At 37.8% G+C, this 23,256-nt stretch overlaps 1 protein-coding gene across 3 annotated transcripts in view; it reads left to right on the top strand.

Annotated features, from left to right (window-relative positions):
• The window catches only part of LOC122210827 (fibrinogen silencer-binding protein), a 94,930-nt gene that overhangs the window by 10,654 nt on the left and 61,020 nt on the right, over nucleotides 1–23,256 (top strand). For 2 of the 3 annotated variants that reach the window (XM_042923732.1, XM_042923733.1), the window contains exon 3: nucleotides 6,940–7,108. In XM_042923732.1, the coding sequence (XP_042779666.1) occupies nucleotides 6,940–7,108 (169 nt within the window). Of the gene's footprint in view, nucleotides 1–6,939; nucleotides 7,109–9,698; nucleotides 9,764–23,256 lie in introns of those variants that run through there. The other variant, XM_042923734.1, reaches the window with a different exon arrangement.

The following is a 23,256-nucleotide window of genomic DNA, read 5'->3' as shown; positions in this document are numbered from 1 at the left end:
TTTGATAAATATTTATAAAGATATGGCAACTATGTCTGTTATTGTGAGTTATATTTAAAAAAATTCAAACATATACTCTGGTAGGCAGAAAAATGGACCTCCCAAAACATCCATGTTTTAATTCTTGGAACCTGTGAATATGTTACCTTACATAGCTAAAGGAACTTGGACTAGGTGATTAATGTTAAAGAAGACCCTGAGGTGGGGAGGTTATCCTGGATTATCTGGGTCCGCTCAGTTTAATGACAAAGGTTCTTAAAAGTAGAAGAGGGAGACAGAAGAGAGTGTTAAGGAAATGTGGTTATGTAAGCAGGGTCAGAGAGATACAGAGTAGCTGGCTTTGAAGAAGGAGGAAGGGGACCACAATCCAGGGAATGTGGATGACTTAGAAGTTCACAAAGACGTGGCATGAAAACAGACTCTCAGATCAGTGGAACAGAATAGAGAACCCAGAAATGGACCCACAAACGTATGGCCAACTAATTTTTGACAAAGCAGGAAAGAATATCCAATGGAATAAAGACCGTCTCTTCAGCAAATGGTACTGGGAAAACTGGACAGCAACATGCAGAAAAATGAACCTGGACCACTTTCTTACACAAAGATAAACTCAAAATGGATGAAAGACCTAAATGTAAGATAGGAAGCCATCAAAATCCTAGAGGAGAAAACAGGCAAAAACCTCTTTGACCTTGGCAGCAGCAACTTCTTACTTGACATGCCTCCAGAGGCAAGGGAGACCAAAGCAAAAAATGAACTATTGGGACCTCATCAAGATAAAAAGCTTCTACACAATGAAGGAAGTAATCACCAAAACTAAAAGGCAACCAACGGAATAGAAGATATCTGCAAATGAAGTATCAGATAAAGATCAGATAAAGGGTTAGTATCCAAAATCTATAAAGAACTTATAAAACTCAACACCCAAAAAACAAATAATCTAGTGAAGAAACGGGCAAAAGACATGAGTAGACACTTCTCCAAAGAAGGCATCCAGATGGCCAACTGACACATGAAAAACTGCTCAACATCACTCATCATCAGGGAAATAAATACAGATCAAAACCACAATGAGATATCACCTCACACCTGTCAGAATGGCTAACATTAACAACTCAGGCAACAACAGATGTTGGCGAGGATGCAGAGAAAGAGGAACCCTTTTGCACTGCTGGTGGGAATGCAAACTGGTGCGGCCACTCTGGAAAACAGTACGGAGGTTCCTCAAAAAATTAAAAATAGAATTGCCCTATGACCCAGCAACTGCACTACTAGGTATTTATCCAAGGGATACAGGTATGCTGTTTCGAAGGGACGCATGCACCCCAATGTTTATAGCAGCACTATCAACAACATCCAAAGTATGGAAAGAGCCCAAATGCCCAATGATGGATGAATGGATAAAAAGATGTGGTATATATATACAATGGAGTATTACTAGTCAATCAAAAATGAAATCTTGCCATTTGCAACTATGTGGATGGAACAAGAGGCTATTATGCTAAGTGAAATTAGTTGGAGAAAGACAAATATCATATGACTTCACTCATATGAGGACTTAAAGATACAAAACAGATGAACATAAGGGAAGGGAAGCAAAAGTAACATATATAAACAGAGAGAGGGGGACAAAACATAAGAGACTCTTAAATATGGAGAACAATCAGAGGGTTGCTAGAGGGGTTGTGGGAGGGGGGATGGGCTAAATGGATAAGGGACATTAAGTAATCTTCTCCTGAAATCATTGTTGCACTATATGCAAACTAACTTGGATGTAAATTAAAAAATTTTAAAAAAAGTTTGCAAAGACAAGGAAATGTATTCTAGAACTTCAAGAAAGGGGTGCATCCTTGCTGATCACCTTGATGTTAGCCTGGTGAGATTCAAGTCAGAGTTCTAACATACAGAATTGCAAAATGATAGATTTGCATTGTTTTTAAGCCACTAAATTTGTGTTCATTTGTTATAGCAGCAATAGAAAACTAATACATGTACAGAAATAGAGAAAAAATATATATAACCTTTATGCACCCATTATTTAGCTTCAATGATCATCAGTTCATGGCCAGTCTTGTTTCATTTTTACCTCTTCAGTTCCCTCCCTAGTTCCTCTTTACTCATTAATTTTGTAAAGTTTTTATTTTTAAATATTTTATTTTTAAGTAATCTCTACACTCAATATGCTGCTTGAATTTACAACCCTGAGATTAAGAGTTGCCTGCCAGGTTCCCCTTAAGTTTTTATTTTAATCACCCAATGCTTGTCATGACACGTGCACCCCTTAATCCCTATTACCTATTTCACCCATCCTCACCACCCCCACCTCTGCTCTGATAATCATAAGTTTGTTCTCTATAGTTAAGAGTCTGTTTCTTGGTTTGTCTCTTGTTCTTTTTTAATTCCCCTTTGCGCGTTTCTTATTATCATCATTAGCATTCTTAATTTACATCCAAGTTAGTTAACATATAGTGTAATAATGGTTTCAGGAATAGAATTTAGTGATTCATTGCTTAACGTATAACGCCCAGTGCTCATCCCAACAAGTGCCCTCCTTAATGCCCCTTGCCCATTTAGCCCATCCCACCACCCAAACCCCTCCAACAGCCCTCAGTTTGTTCTCATGGTTTGTCTCCCTCCCTGTTTTTGTATTATTTTTGTTTCCCTTCCTTTATGTTAATCTGTTTTGTATCTTAAATTCCACACATGAGTGAAGTCATATGATACTTATCTTTCTGTGACTGACTTGTTTCGCTTAGCATAATACACTCTAGTTTCATTTGCAAATGGCAAGATTTCATTCTTTTTGATCTCTGAGTAATATTCCGTTGTATATATGTACCACATCTTTAACCATTCATCAGTCAATGGATATTTGGGCTCTTTCTATACTTTGGCTATCGTAGGTAGTGCTGCTATAAACATTGGGGTGCATGTGTCCCTTCGAAACAGCATACCTGTATCCCTTGGATAAATACCTAGTAGTGCAGTTGCTGGGTCATAGGGTAGTTCTATTTTTAATTTTTTGAGGAACCTCCGTACTGTTTTCCAGAGTGGCCGCACCAGTTTGCATTCCTACCAGCAGTGCAAAAGGGTTCCTCTTTCTCTGCATCCTCGCCAACATCTGTTGTTGCCTGAGTTGTTAATGTTAGCCATTCTGACAGGTGTGAGGTGATCTCTCATTGTGGTTTTGATTTGTATTTCCCTGATGATGAGTGATGTTGAGCAGTATTTCATGTGTCTGTTAGTCATTTGGATGTCTTCTTTGGAGAAGACCTGTTTTTGCCCATTTCTTCACTGGATTATTTCTGTTTTGGGTGTTGAGTTTCATAAGTTCTTTATAGATTTTGGATACTAATCCTTTATCTGATACTTCATTTGCAGATATCTTCTCCCATTCCATTGGTTACCTTTTAGTTTTGCTGATTATTTCCTTCACTGTGCAGAAGCTTTTTATCTTTTTTTTTTTTTAATCTTTATTTTTTACTTTTGAGAGAGAGAGAGACAGAGTACAAGCAGGGGAGGAACAGAGAGAGAGGCAGACACAGAATCGGAAGCAGGCTCCAGCCTCTCAGCTGTCAGCACAGAGCCTGACATGGGCTTGAACTCACAAACCGTGAGATCATGACCTGAGCCAAAGTCAGACGCTTATCCAACTAAGCTAGCCAGGTGCCCTGAAGCTTTTTTATCTTGATGTGGTCCCAATAGTTCATTTTTGCTTTGGTTTCCCTTGCCTCTGGAGACATGTCAAGTAAGATGTTGCTGCTGTCAAGGTCAAAGAGGTTTTTGCCTATTTTCTCCTCTAGGATTTTGATGGCTTCCTGTCTTACATTTAGGTCTTTCATCCGTTTCGAGATTATTTTTGTGCATGGTGTAGGAAAATGGTCCAGGTTCATTTTTCTGCATGTCACTGTCCATTTTCCCAGCACCAGTTGCTGAAGAGATGGTCTTTATTCCATTGGATATTCTTTCTTGCTTTGTCAAAGATTAGTTGGCCATATGTTTGTGGGTCCATTTCTGGGTTCTCTATTTTGGGTTCTCCATTGATTTATGTGTCTGTTTGTGTGTTAGTACCATACCGTCTTGATGATTACAGCTTTGTAATACAGTTTGAAGTCTGGGATTGTGATGCCTTCAGCTGTGGTTTCCTTTTTCAGGATAGCTTTGGCTCTTCGTGTCTTTTCAGGTTCCATATGAATTTTAAGGTTGTTTATTCTAGCTCTGTGAAGAATGCTGATGTTATTTTTGATAGGGATTGCATTGACTATGTAGATTGCTTTGGGTAGTGTCGACATTTTAACAATATTTGTTCTTCAATACATGAGCATGGAATGTTTTTCCATTTTTTTTTTGTGTCATCTTCAATTTTTTTCATGAACTTTAGATTTTTTACCTCTTTGTTTAGGTTTATCCCTAGGTATTTTATGGTTTTTGGTGCATCATTTGTTTTGTTTCTTAAGTTCCACATATGAGTGAAATCATGTGGTATTTGTCTTTCTCTGACTTATTTCACTTAGCATTATACTCTTTATCGCCATCCATGTTGTTGCAAATGGCAAGATTTCATTCTTTTTTTTAAGGCTGAATAATATTCCTCTGTGTGTGTGTGTGTGTGTGTGTGTGTGTGTGTGTGTTTGTGTGTGTGTATGTGCGTGTACACACCACATTTTCTTCATTCATCATTTGATGGACACTTGGGATGCTTCCATATCTTGGCCATTGTAAATAATGCTGCTATAAACGTAGGGATGCATAATACTTTGAATTAGTGTTTTTGCATCCTGGGCTGGTTCACCCCCTCCTTAGGCAACCTAGTGGTCCCCCGCTCCCAGGAGGCCACCATATTGATGCCAAACTTAGTGCAGACACCCAGTTGGAATAGCGCGCCACAGCCCAGAATTCCTGGGCTCAAGCAATCCTCCTGTTTCAGCCTGAGTAGCTGAGACTACAGGTGCATGCCACCACACCTGGCTGAATTAGTGTTTTTGTATTCTTTGGGTAAATACCTAGTAGTGTAATTACTGGATCATAGGATAGTTCTATTTTTAACTTTCTGAGGAACTTCCATACTGTTTTCCACAGTTGCTGCAGCAGTTTGCATTCCACCAATAATACATGAGGGTTCCTGTTTCTCTATATCCTCACCAGCATCTCTTGTTTCCTGTGTTGTTGATTGTGTAGCCATCGTGACAGGTGTGAGGTGATGCCTTATTGTAGTTTTGATTTGCGTTTCCCTGATGATGAGTGATGTTGAGCATCTTTTCATGTGTATGTTGGCTATTTGTATGTCTTTGCAGAAGTTTTTATTCATGTCTTCTGTCCATTTTTGATTGGATTATTTGTTTTGGGTGTATTGTATAAGTTTTTTTAAAATATATTTTAGATACTAACCGTTTATTTGATATAGCATTTGCAAATATCTTCTCGTATTCTGTAGGTTGCCCTTTAGTTTTGTTGATTGTTTCCTTTGCTGTGTAAGAAGCTTTTTACTTTGATGTAGTCCCAGTAGTTTATTTTTGCTTTTGTCTCCCTTGCCTCAGGGGACCTATCTAGAAAAAAGTTGCTACAGCCAGTGTCAGAGAAATTACCATCTGTGCTCTCTCTTCTAGCATTTTTATGGTTTTAGGTCTCACATTTAGGTCTTTAATCCATTTTGAATTTATTTTTGTGTATGGTGTAAGAAGGTGGTCCAGTTTCATTGTTTTGCATGGAGCTGTCCAGTTTTCCCAGCACCATTTGCTGAAGAGACTGCCTTTTTTCCATTGGATATTCTTTCCTGCTTTGTCGAAGATTAATTGACCATATAATTGTGAGTTTGTTTCTGGGTTTTGTATTCTGTTCTATGAACTATGTGTCTATTTTTATGGCAGTACTATATTCTTTTCATTACTACAGTTTTGTAATATAACTTGAGGTCTGGAATTGTGATCCCTCCAGCTCTGATTTTTCAGGGTTGCTTTGTCTATTTGGAGTCCATATAAATTTTAGGATTGTTTGTTCTAGTAATGTGAAAAATGCTGGTGGTAATTTTGTTTTTTTTAAAACAAAAATTTTGAGAGAGAGAGAGAGAGAGAGGCATGTTTGTGTGTGAGAGGGGCAGAGAGAGAGGGAGAGAGAGACAGTCCTAAGTAGGCCCCACACTGTCAGCACAGAGCCCCATGTGGGGCTTGAATTCATGAACTGTGAGATCATGACCTAAGTGGAAATCAAGAATTGGCCACTTAACTTACTGAGCCATCCAGGCTCCTCTGGTGGTATTTTGATTGAGATTGCCTTAAATGTGTGGATTGCTTTGGGTAGTATAGACATTTGAACAATATTTGTTCTTCTAATCCATGAGCATGGAATGTCTTTCCATTTCTTTGTGTTATCTTCAGTTTCTTTCATCAGTGTTCATAATTTTCAGAGTATAGGTCTTTTACCTCTTACCTTTTACCTTTGGTTAGGTTTATTCCTAGGTGTCTTATTATTTTTGGTGCAATCTACTCATTATTTTGATGCAAATCCCAGGAATATCTTTTCATTTGTAAACAGTTCAGTATTTGTCTCTGTAACCAACACAGTGACAGTACCATTATCCCACATAAAAATGGAGAATATTTAAATATTGATTTTAATATTAAGAAATTTGGCAAGAAAAAACCACAGTTGATTCTGAGAATGGCTTGTTATGACATGTTTAAAAACTCTTCTGATACATTGTTTACACTATAATTATAGGCATAATTTTCATTTTATTATGTCTTTAGCTTTTATAACATAATTAAAAGTTTAATAGTTTAGTAGACAGTAAAATTGGATTTTTAATTTATTTTAAAATGCCTATTTCCTTTTAAGATATAGAGAAGTTGGTAGTTCATATTTTAAATTAGGAATTTGTTATATAAAAATATGGAAAATTAGATTTAATTTCTGCATAAAATACATATTTCCTTCTTTTAGGTTGCTGCAAATAAGAATACCTTTCTCCAGTTACAAAATAATACCCAAATATGCAGTTTAAATCTGCCTACTGACGGAAGTGCTAGAGAAATTAATCATGGGCATAATTACAATGGAAAACAGTGTCTTGAAGTATCTGTAATGGCAACATTAGATCCACCTCATACAGGTAAGACTGCTTTTTATTGATTAGGTTTACACTTGACCAGTTGTAGTACAGTATTATTTAAGTTGACTATTTTCAAAATTGAATGTTCTATTTGAAAAGTGTTGAAATACCCCTAGGTTCTTGGCAATTCGTTTTTTTGTTGCCATAATTTCTTTTTTCAGTCTTTCTTTCTTTTTTTATTTTTATTTTTATTTATTTTGAGAGAGAGCATGTGCAGGAGAAGGGCAGAGAGAGAGAGGGAGAGTGAGAATCCTAAGCAGGCTCCACACTGTCAGTGAAGAGCCCGATGTGAGGCTTGAACCCATGAACCATGAGATCACAACCTAAGCCAAATCCAAGAGTTAGATGCTTAACTGAGCTACCCAGGCGCCCTATTTTGTCATAATTTCTTTAATTATTGGATTGATAACCATGTAATTCAAATCTTGTACTTTATAGTAGGTATCTAAGACTGTTAATTGTAAACTTGTTGGTCAAACATGGTCTTTTCCTCAAGTACCAAAATAAATTCTGTTTATTTAAAATTTTTTTTTTAACGTTTATTTATTTTTGAGACAGGGAGAGACAGAGCATGAATAGGGGAGGGTCAGAGAGAGGGAGACACAGAATATGAAGCAGGCTCCAGGCTCTGAGCTGTCAGCACAGAGCCCGACGCGAGGCTAGAACTCACGGACTGCAAGATCCTGACCTGAGCCGAAGTCGTCCGCTTAACTGACTGAGCCACCCAGGCGCCCCAATAAATTCTGTTTAAAGGTTTGATTAAAATTTTTTTTTAAAAACCATGTTGGGGCACGTGGCTAGCTCAGTAGGTAGAGTATACAACTCTTTATCTCAGGGTCATGAGTTCAAGCCCCATGTTGAGCATGGAGCCTACTTTAAAAAAAAATTAAAAAAAATTTTAAAACCATGTTAACAGTGCTAAGTTGGAGAGGTGAACTTGAAATGAATAAAATTGTTAATTCATAATAGTCCATAGAGTACCTCCAAATCAGATTTGTATTATGAGGGTATGTAATTGAAGGAGAACCAAGGATTTAACAGATGCTCCCTCCCTGCGATGTTGAATTGGGTTAAAATAATGATTATGTTTCTTTTTGTACCTGTCAGAGATTAATATTCTACAAGTAATTAAAAGAATAGAGTTGTTTACTAGTGTTTATTTGACCTTGTGAAAGACAACATTAAGACTACATTTTTCCAAATGACCTTTTATTCATTTTTTGCTTGAATAAACAGATTCAGGGAGAGAGCCCCATCTGCTGGTCTATAGAAGAGTAATTGTCATTCTCAAGATACCAGTGCTAATCAATAAGATTCCTTAAGCACTTAACCCTTTTTGAAGGAACTTCTTGAGCTTTGTGATGATTAGTACATTTTACCTCTGAATGGGTTAGTTTCTTCTAGTGGGAGAAAGGAATCCTGTGTTTTGCTAACTGGCTAGGATCTTCAGTTTCATTTATGTGCTCCTTGTAACTTTTCAAAAGTTGTTACTGGAGTCAAGACAAAGTTGAAGAGGGCTTTTGGAGCTGGATCTAGGGATCTGAAATCCCTAGAGACAGCTCTGGCTATGGCACTTTAGCTGCTGCGCTGTCTCACTGATTTAGTCTCTCCTTCTTTTTTCCTTTTCTCCCTTCCTCTTATTTTCCTTCCATCTTTGTTAAGTGGATATCCTGTTTTCCCAGGTTTTCTTCTCTACTGTCAAGCTGGTGGCAGATAATGATCCATGTATGCCTTTTTCTTTTCTATTACGGTAGCTAATCTTCACCAGAGAGTGATATTTAGACTCTGTAATATGTTCTGTGTTACTGATTTGCTGCTTTATTTTTGTTCTATAGTTTCTCACTCTCTAACCTGCTAAATATTAGGAGGGAGTTAAGAGTTAAGATAAATTGAAGAGGGAGTTAATTTACTCAACCCTTAATCCCTTAATCCCTTCTCTGATTTGGTACATTCACTGGACTGGGGAACCTTTGCCAACCTCCTGACACCCTCCTGCCTCTCATTCAGAGAGAGGCTAATTGGGGAAAAGAGCATTGTGAGAAACATCTTGCTTTCTGTGGTGAATTACTAGAGAAGGATGTTGTGTGAGGAGAAGTATGGAGATGAGAGATCCATGTAGTATACATTCACCTTTTCACATCTTTTTAATCCTACACATAATCCACCTTGAAGTACGGTCCAAATCTGTTTGTCCCAGTTAAAATATGTCGTCATTTTCCCCTATCACTTTTTATTTTGAAAAATTTCCTATATGTAGAGAAGTTGAAAGAATAATTATTATCCTAAATTCTGCATTTGTTAATCTTTTGCTTCTCCCTCCCTTATATGTCCCTTTTTTTTCTGGATCATTTGAAAATAAGTTGCAGATGTCATGCCACATCATCTCTAAATACTTCAGCTTATATTTCTTAAAATTTCTTAGTAGTAATTCATAATATTTAATATATACTTCATCATTAATACCATTTTTGCATAAGCTGATTTAAGTTTGGTTTCTTTCTCAACTGAAAGTTCCCTGATGAGTATATTTTCACTCCATTGAACTTCACTGAGCGCTTCAGGTCTCTTTATAAACCCTGTTCCTTTGCAGATAATAGTCCCTATGTGAGAAAGAAGATGTAGATCTACCACTAATGACTTCACCTATGGCTCAGGGTATGTGCCTTATTTGGAGATGTGCTAGAAGGGCCCACTCTGTCTTAAAAAAATTATTTTATTCATTCATTCATTCATTCATTCATTCATTCATGTATTATTTTTGTCTACAGCCTCTGCTGTTTGCCTAGTCTTGAGAAAATTAAAGCCTGGAAGAGGGGAAATATATAATGGGTTGAATTGTGTCCCCTAAAAAGATGTCTTTAAGTCGTAACCTATGGTACCTGCGAATGTGACCTTATTTGGAAATAGGGTCTTTGCAGTTGTAATCAACTTAAGATGAGGTCATACTGTGTTAGGCCCTAAATCACAAAGCTGGTGTCCTTGTGAGGAGAGAGAGACCCAGAAACACAGAGAGAAAGACCACATGATGACGAAGGCGGAGATTGGAGTAGCTGCAAACCAAGGAGCACCAAGGATTGTTGGCAACCACCAGAAGCTTTCTAGAAAGTGGCAAGGAAGGATTCTCCCCTAAAATCTTCAGAGAGCAAAAGGCTTTGCTGACACCTTAATTTTGAACATCTGGTCTCCAGATTTTGAGAGAATAAATTCTGTTGCTTAAGCCACCTGGTTTTTGGTACTTTGTTGTGGCAGTCTTCAAAAATTAATATAGGAAGTTCTAGACCTCCTGATATTCAGAACTGTATTTACTTTCTTCAGAAACAGAGAAATTGTTTCATTTTTTCTGATTCCTTCTCATTCTGATGAACTATAAGGTGAGACTTAGTTCGCCCTCAGACTGTTCAACCACACTATCTTGTGTTGTATGTATTTACCTGACCCTGTTTCACCTAAGGCAAGAACTTTCTCTTTAGGTTTTAAAACAAAAATTTTTAAGTTTATTTATTTACTTTGAGAGAGAATGAGCACAAGCGGGGGAGGAGCAGAGGGGAGAGAGAGAATCCCAAGCAGGCTTCACGCCATCAGTGCACAACTTGATGTGGGGCTTGAATTCACAAACCCGTGAGATCATGACCTAAGCCGAGATCAAGAGTCGGATGCCCAACTGACTCTGTTACCCAGGCACCCCTGTTGCACCCCTGTTGTTCAGGTTTTAAATCAAATAGTATGAATTCAAAAACAATTTATGACTGAATGAAAGGATCTTAGAAAACTTGTAATTAAGTCCTTTGGGTAAGTCTTTTGGCTTTGAAATGCTTCAGAGAAGTCCAGTAGTCAAGAAGAAGCTACTGGAACATTATAGTTTTCAGGGTTTGGTGATATTTGAGAGAACAGTTCCAAAAAGTGGAACAAAAGTCATATTGTAGTAGGGAACTAATGAGTGGAAACAGGCAAATGAAGTTAATATAAGTAAATGAAGTATGTAAAAATAAATTTGGTTGTGAAGGGAAGGAATAGTATCCTGAGAGAGAGCAGGGTACCAGGAGGTGGTAGTTGTTGTTTTTTGTTGTTGTTGTTTTTGAGATTCTATGTTTTAAGTAATCTCTACATCCAACATGGGGCTTGAATCCACAACCCCGAGATCCAAAGTTGCATGCTTGGGTCCCCTGGGTGGCTCAGTTGGTTAAGTGTCCGACTCTTGGTTTTGGCTCAGTTCATGATCTCATGTTTTTTTTTTAGTTCCAACCCTGTGTTGGGCTCTGCACTGACAGTGTGGAGCCTGCTTGGGCTTGTCTCTCTCCCTCTCTCTCCCTCTCTCTCCCTCTCTCTCCCTCTCTCTCCCTCTCTCTCCCTCTCTCTCCCTCTCTCTCCCTCTCTCTCCCTCTCTCTCCCTCTCTCTCCCTCTCTCTCCCTCTCTCTCCCTCTCTCTCCCTCTCTCTCCCTCTCTCTCCCTCTCTCTCCCTCTCTCTCCCTCTCTCTCCCTCTCTCTCCCTCTCTCTCTAACCCTTCCCTGCTCACGCTGTCTCTGTCTCTCTCAGAATAAATAAACTTAAAAAAAAAAGTTTCACTCTCTACTGACTGAGCCAATCTTGTTTAAAAGTAGTATGGTATAGGCTGTCAGGAATGAGGTAGTGAAGAGGGGAAGATTAAGGATATAAAAAGGGAGTGATAAAATCTTTCTCGGTGTAGATATTAGATAAGTATTTTTCAATTGGGTTTGAAGTCCCTGGAGATGGTTGGGTGTATTCTCAGGTGTTTATAAATTCTTAGAGAAGCTTAGAATTTTGTATTTTCTTTTAACTGATGTGAATAAATGCATGTAAACATATGCTGGATCTTTTAGATGGCCACCTTATATAATTATTATAAGTTTTCATGTCTTCAAATGAGAAGAGGGCTGAACAGAATGTGTTAGTGGTCTACTCCTACCAAATGCAGTTTTTATATATTCACTTAAGATGGTCTAACAATTGACCCGTTGTATATCTTGTTGAAAAGAAAACTTGTTGAAAATAACCTGTGCCAAATCTGTTGGTATTATATTTATGTCATGAATAACGGTTTAATTTCAGTAAGGTATCACTATCATATTAAATTATTGTGATTTTTAATTTTATTGGTTTTATATTTAGTTTATAAATGTTTAATTTTTTATTGTAATAAAATATGCATAACATAGAATTCACCATTTTAACTAAAGTGTACAACTGAGTGGCATTTAGCATATTTACAATGTTTTGCAACAGTCACCACTATCTAATTCCAGTTTCATGATGCTAAAAGAAAACCCAGACCAATTAAGCAATCAGTTCTCCACTCCCCACTTCTACATAGCCCCTGGCAACCACCAGTCTGCTTCCTGTCTCTATGGATTTGCTTGTTTTGGATATTTCATATGAATAGAATTATAAAATGTAGTTCTTCATGACTTAAAACAACAAGTAATGCATCACATGGTAAGGAATTTAGAAGGCGTGAAGAATATAATAAAAAAAACTCCCTTCCCTGATCCGTAGCCATCTAGTTCTCTAGAGGCAAACTAGTTTTCAATTTTAGGGTATCTTTTTGGAGATATTCTATACATTTTGAAAAAAATTTTTTTTTTTAACCTTTATTTATTTTTGAGACAGAGAGAGACAGAGCATGAATGGGGGAGGGTCAGAGAGAGGGAGATACAGAATCTGAAACAGGCTCCAGGCTCTGAGCTGTCAGCACAGAGCCCGACGCGGGGCTCAAACCCACGGACCGCGAGATCATGACCTGAGCCAAAGTCGGACGCTTAACCGACTGAGCCACCCAGGCGCCCCTACATTTTGAATCATATTTGTGTGTATATATTCTCCCCATACAAATGATTGTTCACCTGCTGCAATGTTCTATACATTGCATTTTTACTGTAACAGTATATCTTAGAAATCTTTTTGTCAGTACATTTAGAACTACCTTATGCTGTTTATTTTATTTTTTATTTATTTTTATTTTTCAAATATAATTTATTGTCAAGTTGGTTAACATACTGTGTATAGTGTGCTCTTGGTTTTGGGGGCAGATTCCCTTGATTCATTGCTTACATACAACAACCAGTGCTCATCCCAACAAGTGTCCTCCTCAATGCCCACCACCCATTTTCCCCTCTCCTACAATTCCTCTACCTTATGCTTTAAAAAAATTTTTTTTTAATGCTTATTTATTTTTGAGAGAGAGAGAGAGCCAGTGGGAGAGGGGCAGAGAGAGGGAGATGCAGAATCCAAAGCAAGCTCCAGGCTCTGCGCTGTCAGCACAGAGCATGATGTCGGGCCTGAACCCCCTAAACATGAGATCATGACCTGAGCCACCCAAGCGCCCCTAAAAGTTACCAATATTTCATTGTATGGGTATGCCAAATATACTTAACTAGTGCTTTATTAAAGGATATTTATGTTATTTGAGGTCTTTTGTTGTTACAAGCAAAGCTACAACTAATGTCTATATATTACATACATATGTGAGGATATGTCCATAAATATCCATTTATCCATAGGATAAATACCTTGGAGTAGGGTGCTGGTTTCAAGGTATGTGCATTAACATTTTGATGGATAATAGTCATTTACCCTCTGCAGAGGTTAGAAGTTTATCCTTCTACCAGCAATGAGTAATGTATGTATCATTTATTGTGATGCTTAATCTGTATATGAGTATATACTTATACTTTTTGGTATTTGATAATCTAATTGTTAAAAAATATTATTTTGTTGTGCCTTTTAAGTTAAACTTTTTAATGTTATGTCTTGAGAATGTTCCCTACTTTGCTCCTGAGGATAAGATCCCCTTGCTAAACATCCCTCCTTATTAGATAGATCAGGTACAGTTTCTGCTTATCTGTGAATAGCAGCTTTCATTTCCCTCCTGGCTGCAGAATTATTTAAATAAGCCTGTAGGAGCTGGGGGACACCTCACCCTCTTGGTACTGCAAAGCCTGCCCCCCACACCCCTAGTAGTTCACTGTGTTCTGGAGGGCAACCCCTTTGTGACCCTACATGAATATGGCAGTCTTCCTCCCCGACACTGTGAGTATATGTGACTACTGTTTTTTGTACCTGTTCAGTGTCAGGTGTTATGTGTTTGGCCATCCCTATAACCCTAGAACAGGAATCCTTTCCTCACCAACTAGATAAATAGAGGCAGTTAAAACAAGGAGACGTGTTTTTCTAAGGAGCTTTACTCAGTTTCTCTGAGAGTCTTACAACTCTTACTATCCCTCCTCCCAGGGCTAAAAATTACTGGTGTATAAACTTTGTGGGATGTATTTACTAAGCTCTTTTGGAAAGTTTCTTCATTGTCTAGCATATTAAGCATGTTAAGTTTGGTCTAAATTTCCTCAGTTACTTGGATTGGGTGCAAAATGGAAGTATTCCTGTTTGAACAGAGCTTTAAACTGGGAATTTACTTTATGCTTTTGGGGGACTGATGTAGAATAATTGAAATAATGGTGTTCAGTGTCTAGTTTTGGGGGAATGAATTGTGTGTGTTCATATGTTGGCTCTTCTTTGAAGGCTCATTTAAAAACAAAATGTGAAGTGGTGACTTAAGCAAGATAAAATAGGCAAATGGGATAAGCACAATGGAAAGAAAGATAACACAGTTCTTTAGATACCAGTTGATATGCTTTTAGTTTATGTATTAATAAAAATACTGGCTTATATAATTGAATTTTATTGGCATGTGTAGCTAGAAATTCTAGGCTTCACGGTTGACTGGTCTAGCAGTTTAAAGGATGTCATCATGAGCCCAGTTCTTTCTCTTTTTCTCATCTGTCATCCACAGGATTGGCTTCATTGTTAAACTGGTTCCCCTCATGTTAAGTAATAGATTTCAGCAATCATTGGGGCCACATACTTCTTTTTTTCTCATCTATCTGTTGGCAGGCAGATGTGCCCTACTCATAATCATTAAATAACTTTTCTTAACTTCATGCTGATATTGTGCCACTTTATTGTGACCAGAGGGATTCCTAACTTTAGACCTATATTACCGCTGTAAGGAAGATTTACTGGTTTCTGAGAATCATCAATGTACCAGTCAGATACACATTCTTCATTTCTGTCCTTGGGAGTGAGAGCTATCTCATCCTAATTTCCTGGCTGCTGCACAATGGAGGAGGAATGGAATGGATGTTAGATACCTCCAATATCCATAATGTTAACTATACTGATAAGTGATTAGTTGAAAAAATGGCTAAAGTAAATATGAGTAGTTTAGCAACATTTTTAGTATATAAAATTTAACTGAAGGCTAAGTTTCTGCCAACCAGCTTCTGGGACAGAGGCTCCTTTAGTTCAAAAAATACATTTTTTAAAGATTTTACTAAAATTTTTTTAAGGTTATTTGTTTTGAGTGAGAGAGAATGAGTGGGAGAGGGGCAGAGAGAGAGAGAGAGAGAGAGAGAGAGAGAGAGAGAAAATCCCAAGCAGGCTCCATGCTGTCAGTGCAGAGCCTGATGCAGGGCTCGATCCCTTGAATCATGACATCATGAGCTGAACTGAAATGAAGAGTGGGATACTTAACTGACTGAGTAACCCAAGCACCCCTAAAGATTTTATTTTTAAGAAGTCTCCACACCCAGTGTGGGGTTCGAACTCACAACTCCGATTTTAAGAATCACATGCTCTACCAACTGAGCCAGGTGCCCCTAGTTCAAAATATTTTTTGTCCCAAGAATATGATGTGGCCAGACAGGGAGGTATTCTGTGAAGATGAATGTAAATCTAGATTATATAGAGTAGGTCTGTGATTCATGTAGCATGGTTGTGGTAAAATCTATAATTTGACTCTGTGAGATAATATAAAATATATTTATTGGCCTCTGACCCTGGTTGCTGGCATAGAGCTCCTAAAACTCTTCTAATTTCCTCATTAATGACAATACTAAGAACATTTTCTCATTCTAGTATTTGGTCTTTGACCCTGGTTCCTGACATAGAGTTCCTAAATCCTTTGGAATTTCCTGGGTGATAGTAGTGTCTTTTATTCTAATGAGGTGATTCTTGGTGGGCTCCAAAATGGGGGCTGGTTTTCAGGAAGACCAGTCCATGATTGCAGGCTGGGAATTTTCAGCTCCACTTCCATTCTTCACACATGGGAAGAGAGTTAGAAATGGAGTTAAATAATACATCATGCCTGACATGAGGAAGTCTCTATAAATAGTATGAGGTTTGGAGAGATTTTAGGTTGGTGAACATGTGGAGATGCTGGGAGACTGGCTGCCTGGATAGGGCATGGAAGCTCTGCGTCCCTTCCCACGTAACTTGCTCTGTGCATTTCTTCCATCTGGATGTTCATCTGTATCCTTTGCCATATCTTTTTATGATAAGTTGGTAAATAGTAAGTAAACTGTTGTCTTGGGTTCTGTGAGCTGCTCTAGCAAATTACTTGAATCCCTGGGATTATGGGAACCTCACATTTATAGCCTGTTGGTCAGAAGCACAGATGCGATTCGCGTCTGAAGGGAGGCAGTAGGTTTGTGGGACTGATTCCTTAACCTGTGGGATCTGATGCTATCTGCAGGTAGATAGTGTTAAAATTGAGTTAAATTGTAGGACACCCAGGTGGTGTCACAGAATCACTTGGTGGGGAAAACCTCACATCTTACAACAGAAGTGTGAGTGTGGTGGTTGTCTGAGAGAAGGGTGTAACACAGGAAGAGGACTGAGTTTTTCTTCCTCAGACTCCTTCAGTTCTGTAAGGTTTGCTAAGATCCCTGAAATCTAATTTTTGATTGTCTCACGTGCTTAATATCACAGAATGTCATCACCAAAGCACAGCAATGAAGTATGAGATATAAATGCTATAGCAGAATGACTCTTAGGGTTTGCATTCACCCTCATTTTTACCCTATTTTTGTGGCAGATTTTGTGGGTTTTTTTGTTTGTTTGTTTCGTCTTCCTTACATGTTATATTATGGTCTTATAAAATATTGAATATAATTTTGTGTGCCTCCTCAGATTCTCTCAATACCACCTGGCTCCTAGACTGCTCTTCTGTCTCTATAGGCTGATCTGTTGCATAACCTGGGCAGCAGGGCCCTATTCCTTAGTGGCTACCTTCCAACCAGACTGACATTTTGGGAGTGTCTGTTCCTCCTGCCATTTCCAATCTTGGATGAAATACCATAGCACAGGGCTTAGTACCCTGCACATTTGTGGAGGCTGGATGACACAATCTGGAAGTAGAGTGAAGTTTACTGTGTGTGGGATCAACTTTGACTAATGGGAAATAGGAGACAGGAGAGAACCTTCCAGATATATTCCTCTTTTTCCTCTGTGGACCACTCTGAGGTATGTTCTTTTTTGTAGACTATTATCAGTAAATGTTCCAAGGAGGGTACCAAGTAAATGCATTTGCCAAGTGACCTACTGTATCTTTTCATAGCTTGTTGTAAAGTGCTAGTCACTGACTTTGCTTTACACAGTTCTTGCCTCAGCTCCCACCTCCTTTTTTTTTTTATTAACCTTTGGTGTCCTGGGTAAGAAACTCCCAAATAAAGCCACCAGCACTCTAATCATTGCTTTAGGCTCTGGTTGCCAGAGAATTTGGGCTAAGACAGATTAATAAGGTATAATTTCTCACCTTTTTTTTTTTTTTGACTATCCTAAGATGTAGAAATAATTTCAGTAGTCACAGTGCTTTTATTGCTTAAAGTTCATGGAAAAAAAAATCACCCCTACTCCACAGTTATTTCTTATTGTTAAATTTAATAGCTGTAATTGTCCACATTCTATTTTTAATGACTAAAGAGTTAAAATATATTAACTCATTTTTATTCTTTTTTTTTTTAATTTTTTTTTTTTTTAACGTTTGTTCATTTTTGAGACAGAGAGAGACAGAGCATGAATGGGGGAAGGTCAGAGAGAGAGGGAGACACAGAATCTGAAACAGGTTCCAGGCTCTGAGCTGTCAGCACAGAGCCTGACGCGGGGCTCGAACTCACGGACCGCGAGATCATGACCTGAGCCGAAGTTGGACGCCCAACCGACTGAGCCACCCAGGCGCCCCATAACTCATTTTTATTCTTAACGATAATTTTGGTAATTATTAAACATAAAGAAAAGTTGAAAGAATTGTACCCATGTACTGAGCACCCTTATACCCATTACCTGATTCTACAATTAAAGTTTTACTATATTTGCTTTATTACATACCCATCTATTCATTGGTCTTGTTTAAAAAAAATTTTTTTTTAGGAAGCTTATGCCCAACATGGGACTTGAACTCACAACCCCAAATCAAGGGTCACATACTCTGTTGACTGAGCCAGCCAGGTACCCCAGTCTTTCTTACTTTTATTTATTTACTTTATTATTATTATTATTATTATTATTTTTAAATATTTATTTTTGAGTGAGAGACAGAGACAGAACGTGAGCAGGGGAGGGGCAGAGAGAGAGGGAGACACAGAATACCTAAGAACCCCAGGCTCTGAGCTGTCAGCATAGAGCCGGACATGGGACTCAAACCCACAAACCATGAGATCATGACCTGAGCCAAAGTTGGACACTCAACCTACTGAGCCACCCAGGCAGCCCAGTCTAGCTTACTTTTAAAAATTGATATAAGAAAACTTTTATTGTTGGGAGTATAGTCGATTTCATTAGTTATATTAGTTTCAGGTGTACAGCATAGTGATTTGACAAGCTGTACATTATTCAGTGCTCACCATGATAAAATGTAGTCACCATCTGTCACCATACAACATTATTACAGTATTATTCACTATATTCCCAATGCTATATATTTTTATTTCCATGACCTATTTTATAACTTAAAGTTTATACCTCTTAATCCGCTTCACCTATTTTGCCCATTCCCCTACTCCCCTCCCCTCTGGCAACTACTAGTTTATTCTCAGTTTTCATGAGTCTGTTTCTGTTTTCTTTTGTTTGTTCATTTGTTTTTTAGATGCACATGGAAGTGAAATCATGGTTTTTGTTTTTGTCTGACTTATATTACTTAAGATGATACCCTTTGTGACCGTCTATGTTGTTACAAATGGCAAGATCTCATTCTTTTTTTTTTATGGCTGAGTAATATTCTAGTGTGTGTGTGTGTGTGTGTGTGTGTGTGTGTGTGTGTGTGTGTACCACATATTCTGTATTCATACATCTATCAGTGGGCACTTAGGTTGCTTCTGTATCTTGGCTTTTGTAAATAATGCTGCAATAAACATGGTGCATATGTCTTGTTGAATTAATGTTTTTGTTTTCTTAGGGTAAATTTCTTGTAGTGGAATTACTGTATCATATGGTAATTCTATTTTTAATTTTTTGAGGAACCTCCATACTGCATTCCACATTGGTTGCACCAAGTTACATTCCCACAACAGTGCATGAAGGTTTTTTTCTTTACATTCTTGCCAACACTTGTTATGTCTGTCTTTTTGATACCAACCATTCTGACTGGTGTGAGGCGATTTGCATTTCCCTAATGATTAGTGATATTGAGCATCTTTTCATGTGTCTATTGGTCATCTGGATGTCTTCTTTGGAGAAATGTGTATTCAGGTCCTCTGCCCACTTTAAATTGGGTTATTTGTGGGGTTTCTTTTTTGGTGTTAAGTTATATAAATTCTTTATATGTTTTGGATTTTAACCCATTATCAGATGTATCATTTGCAAATATCTACTCCCAAAATGAAAAGGTTGCTTTTTGTTTTGTTCTGTGTTGAGGATTCTTTGCAGTTTTTTTTTTTATTTTTAATTTTTTTTTTTTTTTTTTTGAGAGAGAGAGAGAGGCAGAGGCAGACACAGAATCTGAAGCAGGTTCCAGGCTCCGAGCTGTCAGCACAGAGCCCGGCACACAGCTCAAACTCACAAACTGCGAGATCATGACCTGAGCTGAAGTCGGACGCTTAGCTGACTGAGCCACCCAGGTGCCCCTGCAGTTTTCACTAGTATGCTTTGGAGATACTTGTTTTAATTTTAGAACATATAGAGGTACCTCATTCTTTTAATCGCTGCAGAGTAACAGTGGTATGATTATATCATAGTTTATTTAGGATTTTTGTTAAAAACAATCCTGCAGTGTATATCATTGTGCATGTGGTCTTACGAACTTATGCAAATAGTAGTCAGAATCATAATGTGTTTGCATTACTTTTTTTAATTATTATTTTTGCATTACATTTTAATTTTTTTTTTTTTAACGTTTATTTATTTTTGGGACAGAGAGAGACAAAGCATGAACAGGGGAGGGGCAGAGAGAGAGGGAGACACAGAATCTGAAACAGGCTCCAGGCTCTGAGCCATCAGCCCAGATTCCGACACGGGGCTCTGACTCACAGACTGCGAGATCGTGACCTGAGCTGAAGTCGGACGCTTAACCGACTGAGCCACCCAGGCGCCCCTTGCATTACATTTTAATATGGTCTGCCAAACTGCCTTCCAAAATGACTCTGCCATCATTAGCATCTGAGAGAATTTATTTCCCCATCTTTTTTTTTTTAAGTTTTTTTTTAACATTTATTCATTTTTTGATAGAGACAGAGAGTGAGTGGGGGAGGGGCAGAGAGAGAGGGAGACAGAATCGGAAGCAGGCTCCAGACTCAACTGACAGCACAGAGCCCAACGCGGGGCTTGAACTTACGGACCGTGAGATCAGGACCTGAGCTGAAGTCTGACGCTTAACCGACTGAGCCACCCAGGAGCCTCCTCCCCATCTTTTTTAACACATCCTGCTAAATTAAACCTTTTTAACTTTAAAAAAAAAATTTTTTTTTTTTTACATTTATTTATTTTTGAGAGACAGAGCACAAGTGGGGAAGGGCAGAGAGAGGAGACAGAATCCAAAACAGGCTCCCAGCTCCGAGCTGTCAGCACAGAGCCCGACGCGGGGCTCAAACTCACAAACCGTGAGATCATGACCTGAGCCAAAGTCAGACGCTCAATCGACTGAGCCACCCAGGCGCCCCTAACTTTTTTTAACTTTTGCCAGTTGAATCGGTAAAATCTACTGTGATCTTTTCATTTCTATCTCCCTAATTGCTTGTGAGGTCAAGTTCTATATGTTGGATGTTCTTTTATTCTTTAAATTTTTTTCTATTCTACATCCGGTATTCTATAGCATTGTTTTTCTTAGTTTGTAAGAGTTACTTACAATTTGATTTTGGTTATATAAGTGATACATGAACATATTTTTATACATTTTCTAATAATACAGTTAAATTAATAGTTCTTTACTATTCTCCATTTCAGTCTCCTCCCAGTAATAGTTACTGTCAATAATTTGATGGCTATCCTTCTAGACCATTGTGTCAGTAGAAATATAATACAAATCATGTACATAGATTATAAAATTTTCTAGTAGCCACATTAAGAAAAAGTAAAAAGCAGATGAAATTAATATTTATGATGCATTTTATTTAACCCAAAATTTATATCATCTCAACATGTAATTAATATGTTATTATTTGTACTAAGTTTTAAAAAGTTGGTATATATTTTACATTTACATCTCAGTTTGGATGCTGAATTTTTATTGTGAATTCTTGATCATTATTTAGATTGCATAGTACAATTGAAAAAACAGATTTGTATACCCAAGTTCTAAACATAGTTAAAAGTTGTTTACTATCTGAATAGAGTTTTTAAAAATTTTGTTTATATTCATTTCTAGATCTGCAAAACTAATTCCATCTGTTTTAGAAGAATTGATTTGACTGGGAATTAAAAGTATCAGTTTCAGGGCACCTGGGTGGCTCAGTCAGTTGAGCGTCCGACTTCAGCTCAGGTCATGATCTCACAGCTCGTGAATTTGAGCCCCACGTTGGACTCTGTGCTGACAGCTCAGAGCCTGGAGCCTGTTAGGGATTCTATGTCTCTCTCTCTCTCTCTCTCTCTCTCTCTCTCTGCCCCTCCCCTGCTCACGTTCTGTGTCTCTCTCCTTCAAAAATAAAGAAACATTAAAAAAAAAACCACATCAGTTTCAAAAGTATGTCAAAGTTAAGTAAATTTACTATGTCACATTTTCAATGTTAATATTATTAACATTGATTTCACACGGTCATTGTGTAAATTAAAAGGCAGCTCTAAATTTATGAATATCAACAAAATATTTTTTATTTTTGGAGAGAGAGCCTGAGCGGGGGAGAGGAGCAGAGGGAGAGAGAGAGAGAGAGAGAGAGAGAGAGAGAGAGAGAGGTAGAATCTTAAGCAGGCTCCAGGCTCAGTGCAGAGCCCAACACAGGGCTTGAACTCATGATTGTGAGATTAAGACCTAAACTGAGATCCAGTCGGATGATTAACTGACTGAGCTACCCTGGCGCCCCAACAAAGTACTTTTCAAAAATTTTATAGCTTTTGCATGCAATTTGCATATCACTCTGAATTGCAATTAAAGTTTTCCATTGATTCATGTTGGAAAAATGTGTATGTCACTTACTGATTTGTATCATTATGAAAATTTTCACTTAAAAAAATTTTTTTTAACGTTTATTTATTTTTGAGACAGAGACAGAGCATGAATGGGGGAGGGTCAGAGAGAGAGAGGGAGACACAGAATCCAAAACAGGCTCCGGGCTCTGAGCTGTCAGCACAGAGCCTGACGCTGGGCTCGAACTCACGGACGGCGAGATCATGACCTGAGCCGAAGTCGGCTGCCCAACCGACTGAGCCACCCGGGCACCCCGAAAATTTTCACTTTAAACATAATTCTCTTACCTATCTAACCAGGTCACAGATACTTTTTTGTCAGAGCTTCAAATTTAGCTCATTCATATATAACTGTGATATTGGTAAGAAAATGTAAAGTATCATTTTTTCGTTTTTGATTATTGAATGTTTGGCAAGCATTCCTTTTGTTTCAAACAAATGTTGAATTGGAGTTCACAGTACTATAATTCTTTACAAAACTTTGTGACTCAACCAGTGAGCACTGGTGAAGAACAAAAAAACATCATTAAATGAAATGTGTTCTGTTTCTTTTTCTATAGACTGGCAGTGGTCATAGCAGTTGCATACATATTCCAAATGATTTTAACAACTATATTCAAGATAGTTTCCTTAGAGTCTACTTATGAAAATGAAGTACAAAATTTTTATAGTATATCTGGAACAAAGTAATAAGTAAAACATTCATTAGTTTATTTATCTGTCATTAATTAATTATCTTTTAAAGTA

The sequence above is a fragment of the Panthera leo genome, chromosome F2 (assembly GCF_018350215.1).
Source record: "Panthera leo isolate Ple1 chromosome F2, P.leo_Ple1_pat1.1, whole genome shotgun sequence".
Lineage (NCBI taxonomy): Eukaryota > Metazoa > Chordata > Mammalia > Carnivora > Felidae > Panthera > Panthera leo.
Note: the sequence above shows the minus strand (reverse complement) of the source record. Positions and strands in the feature narration are given on the sequence as shown.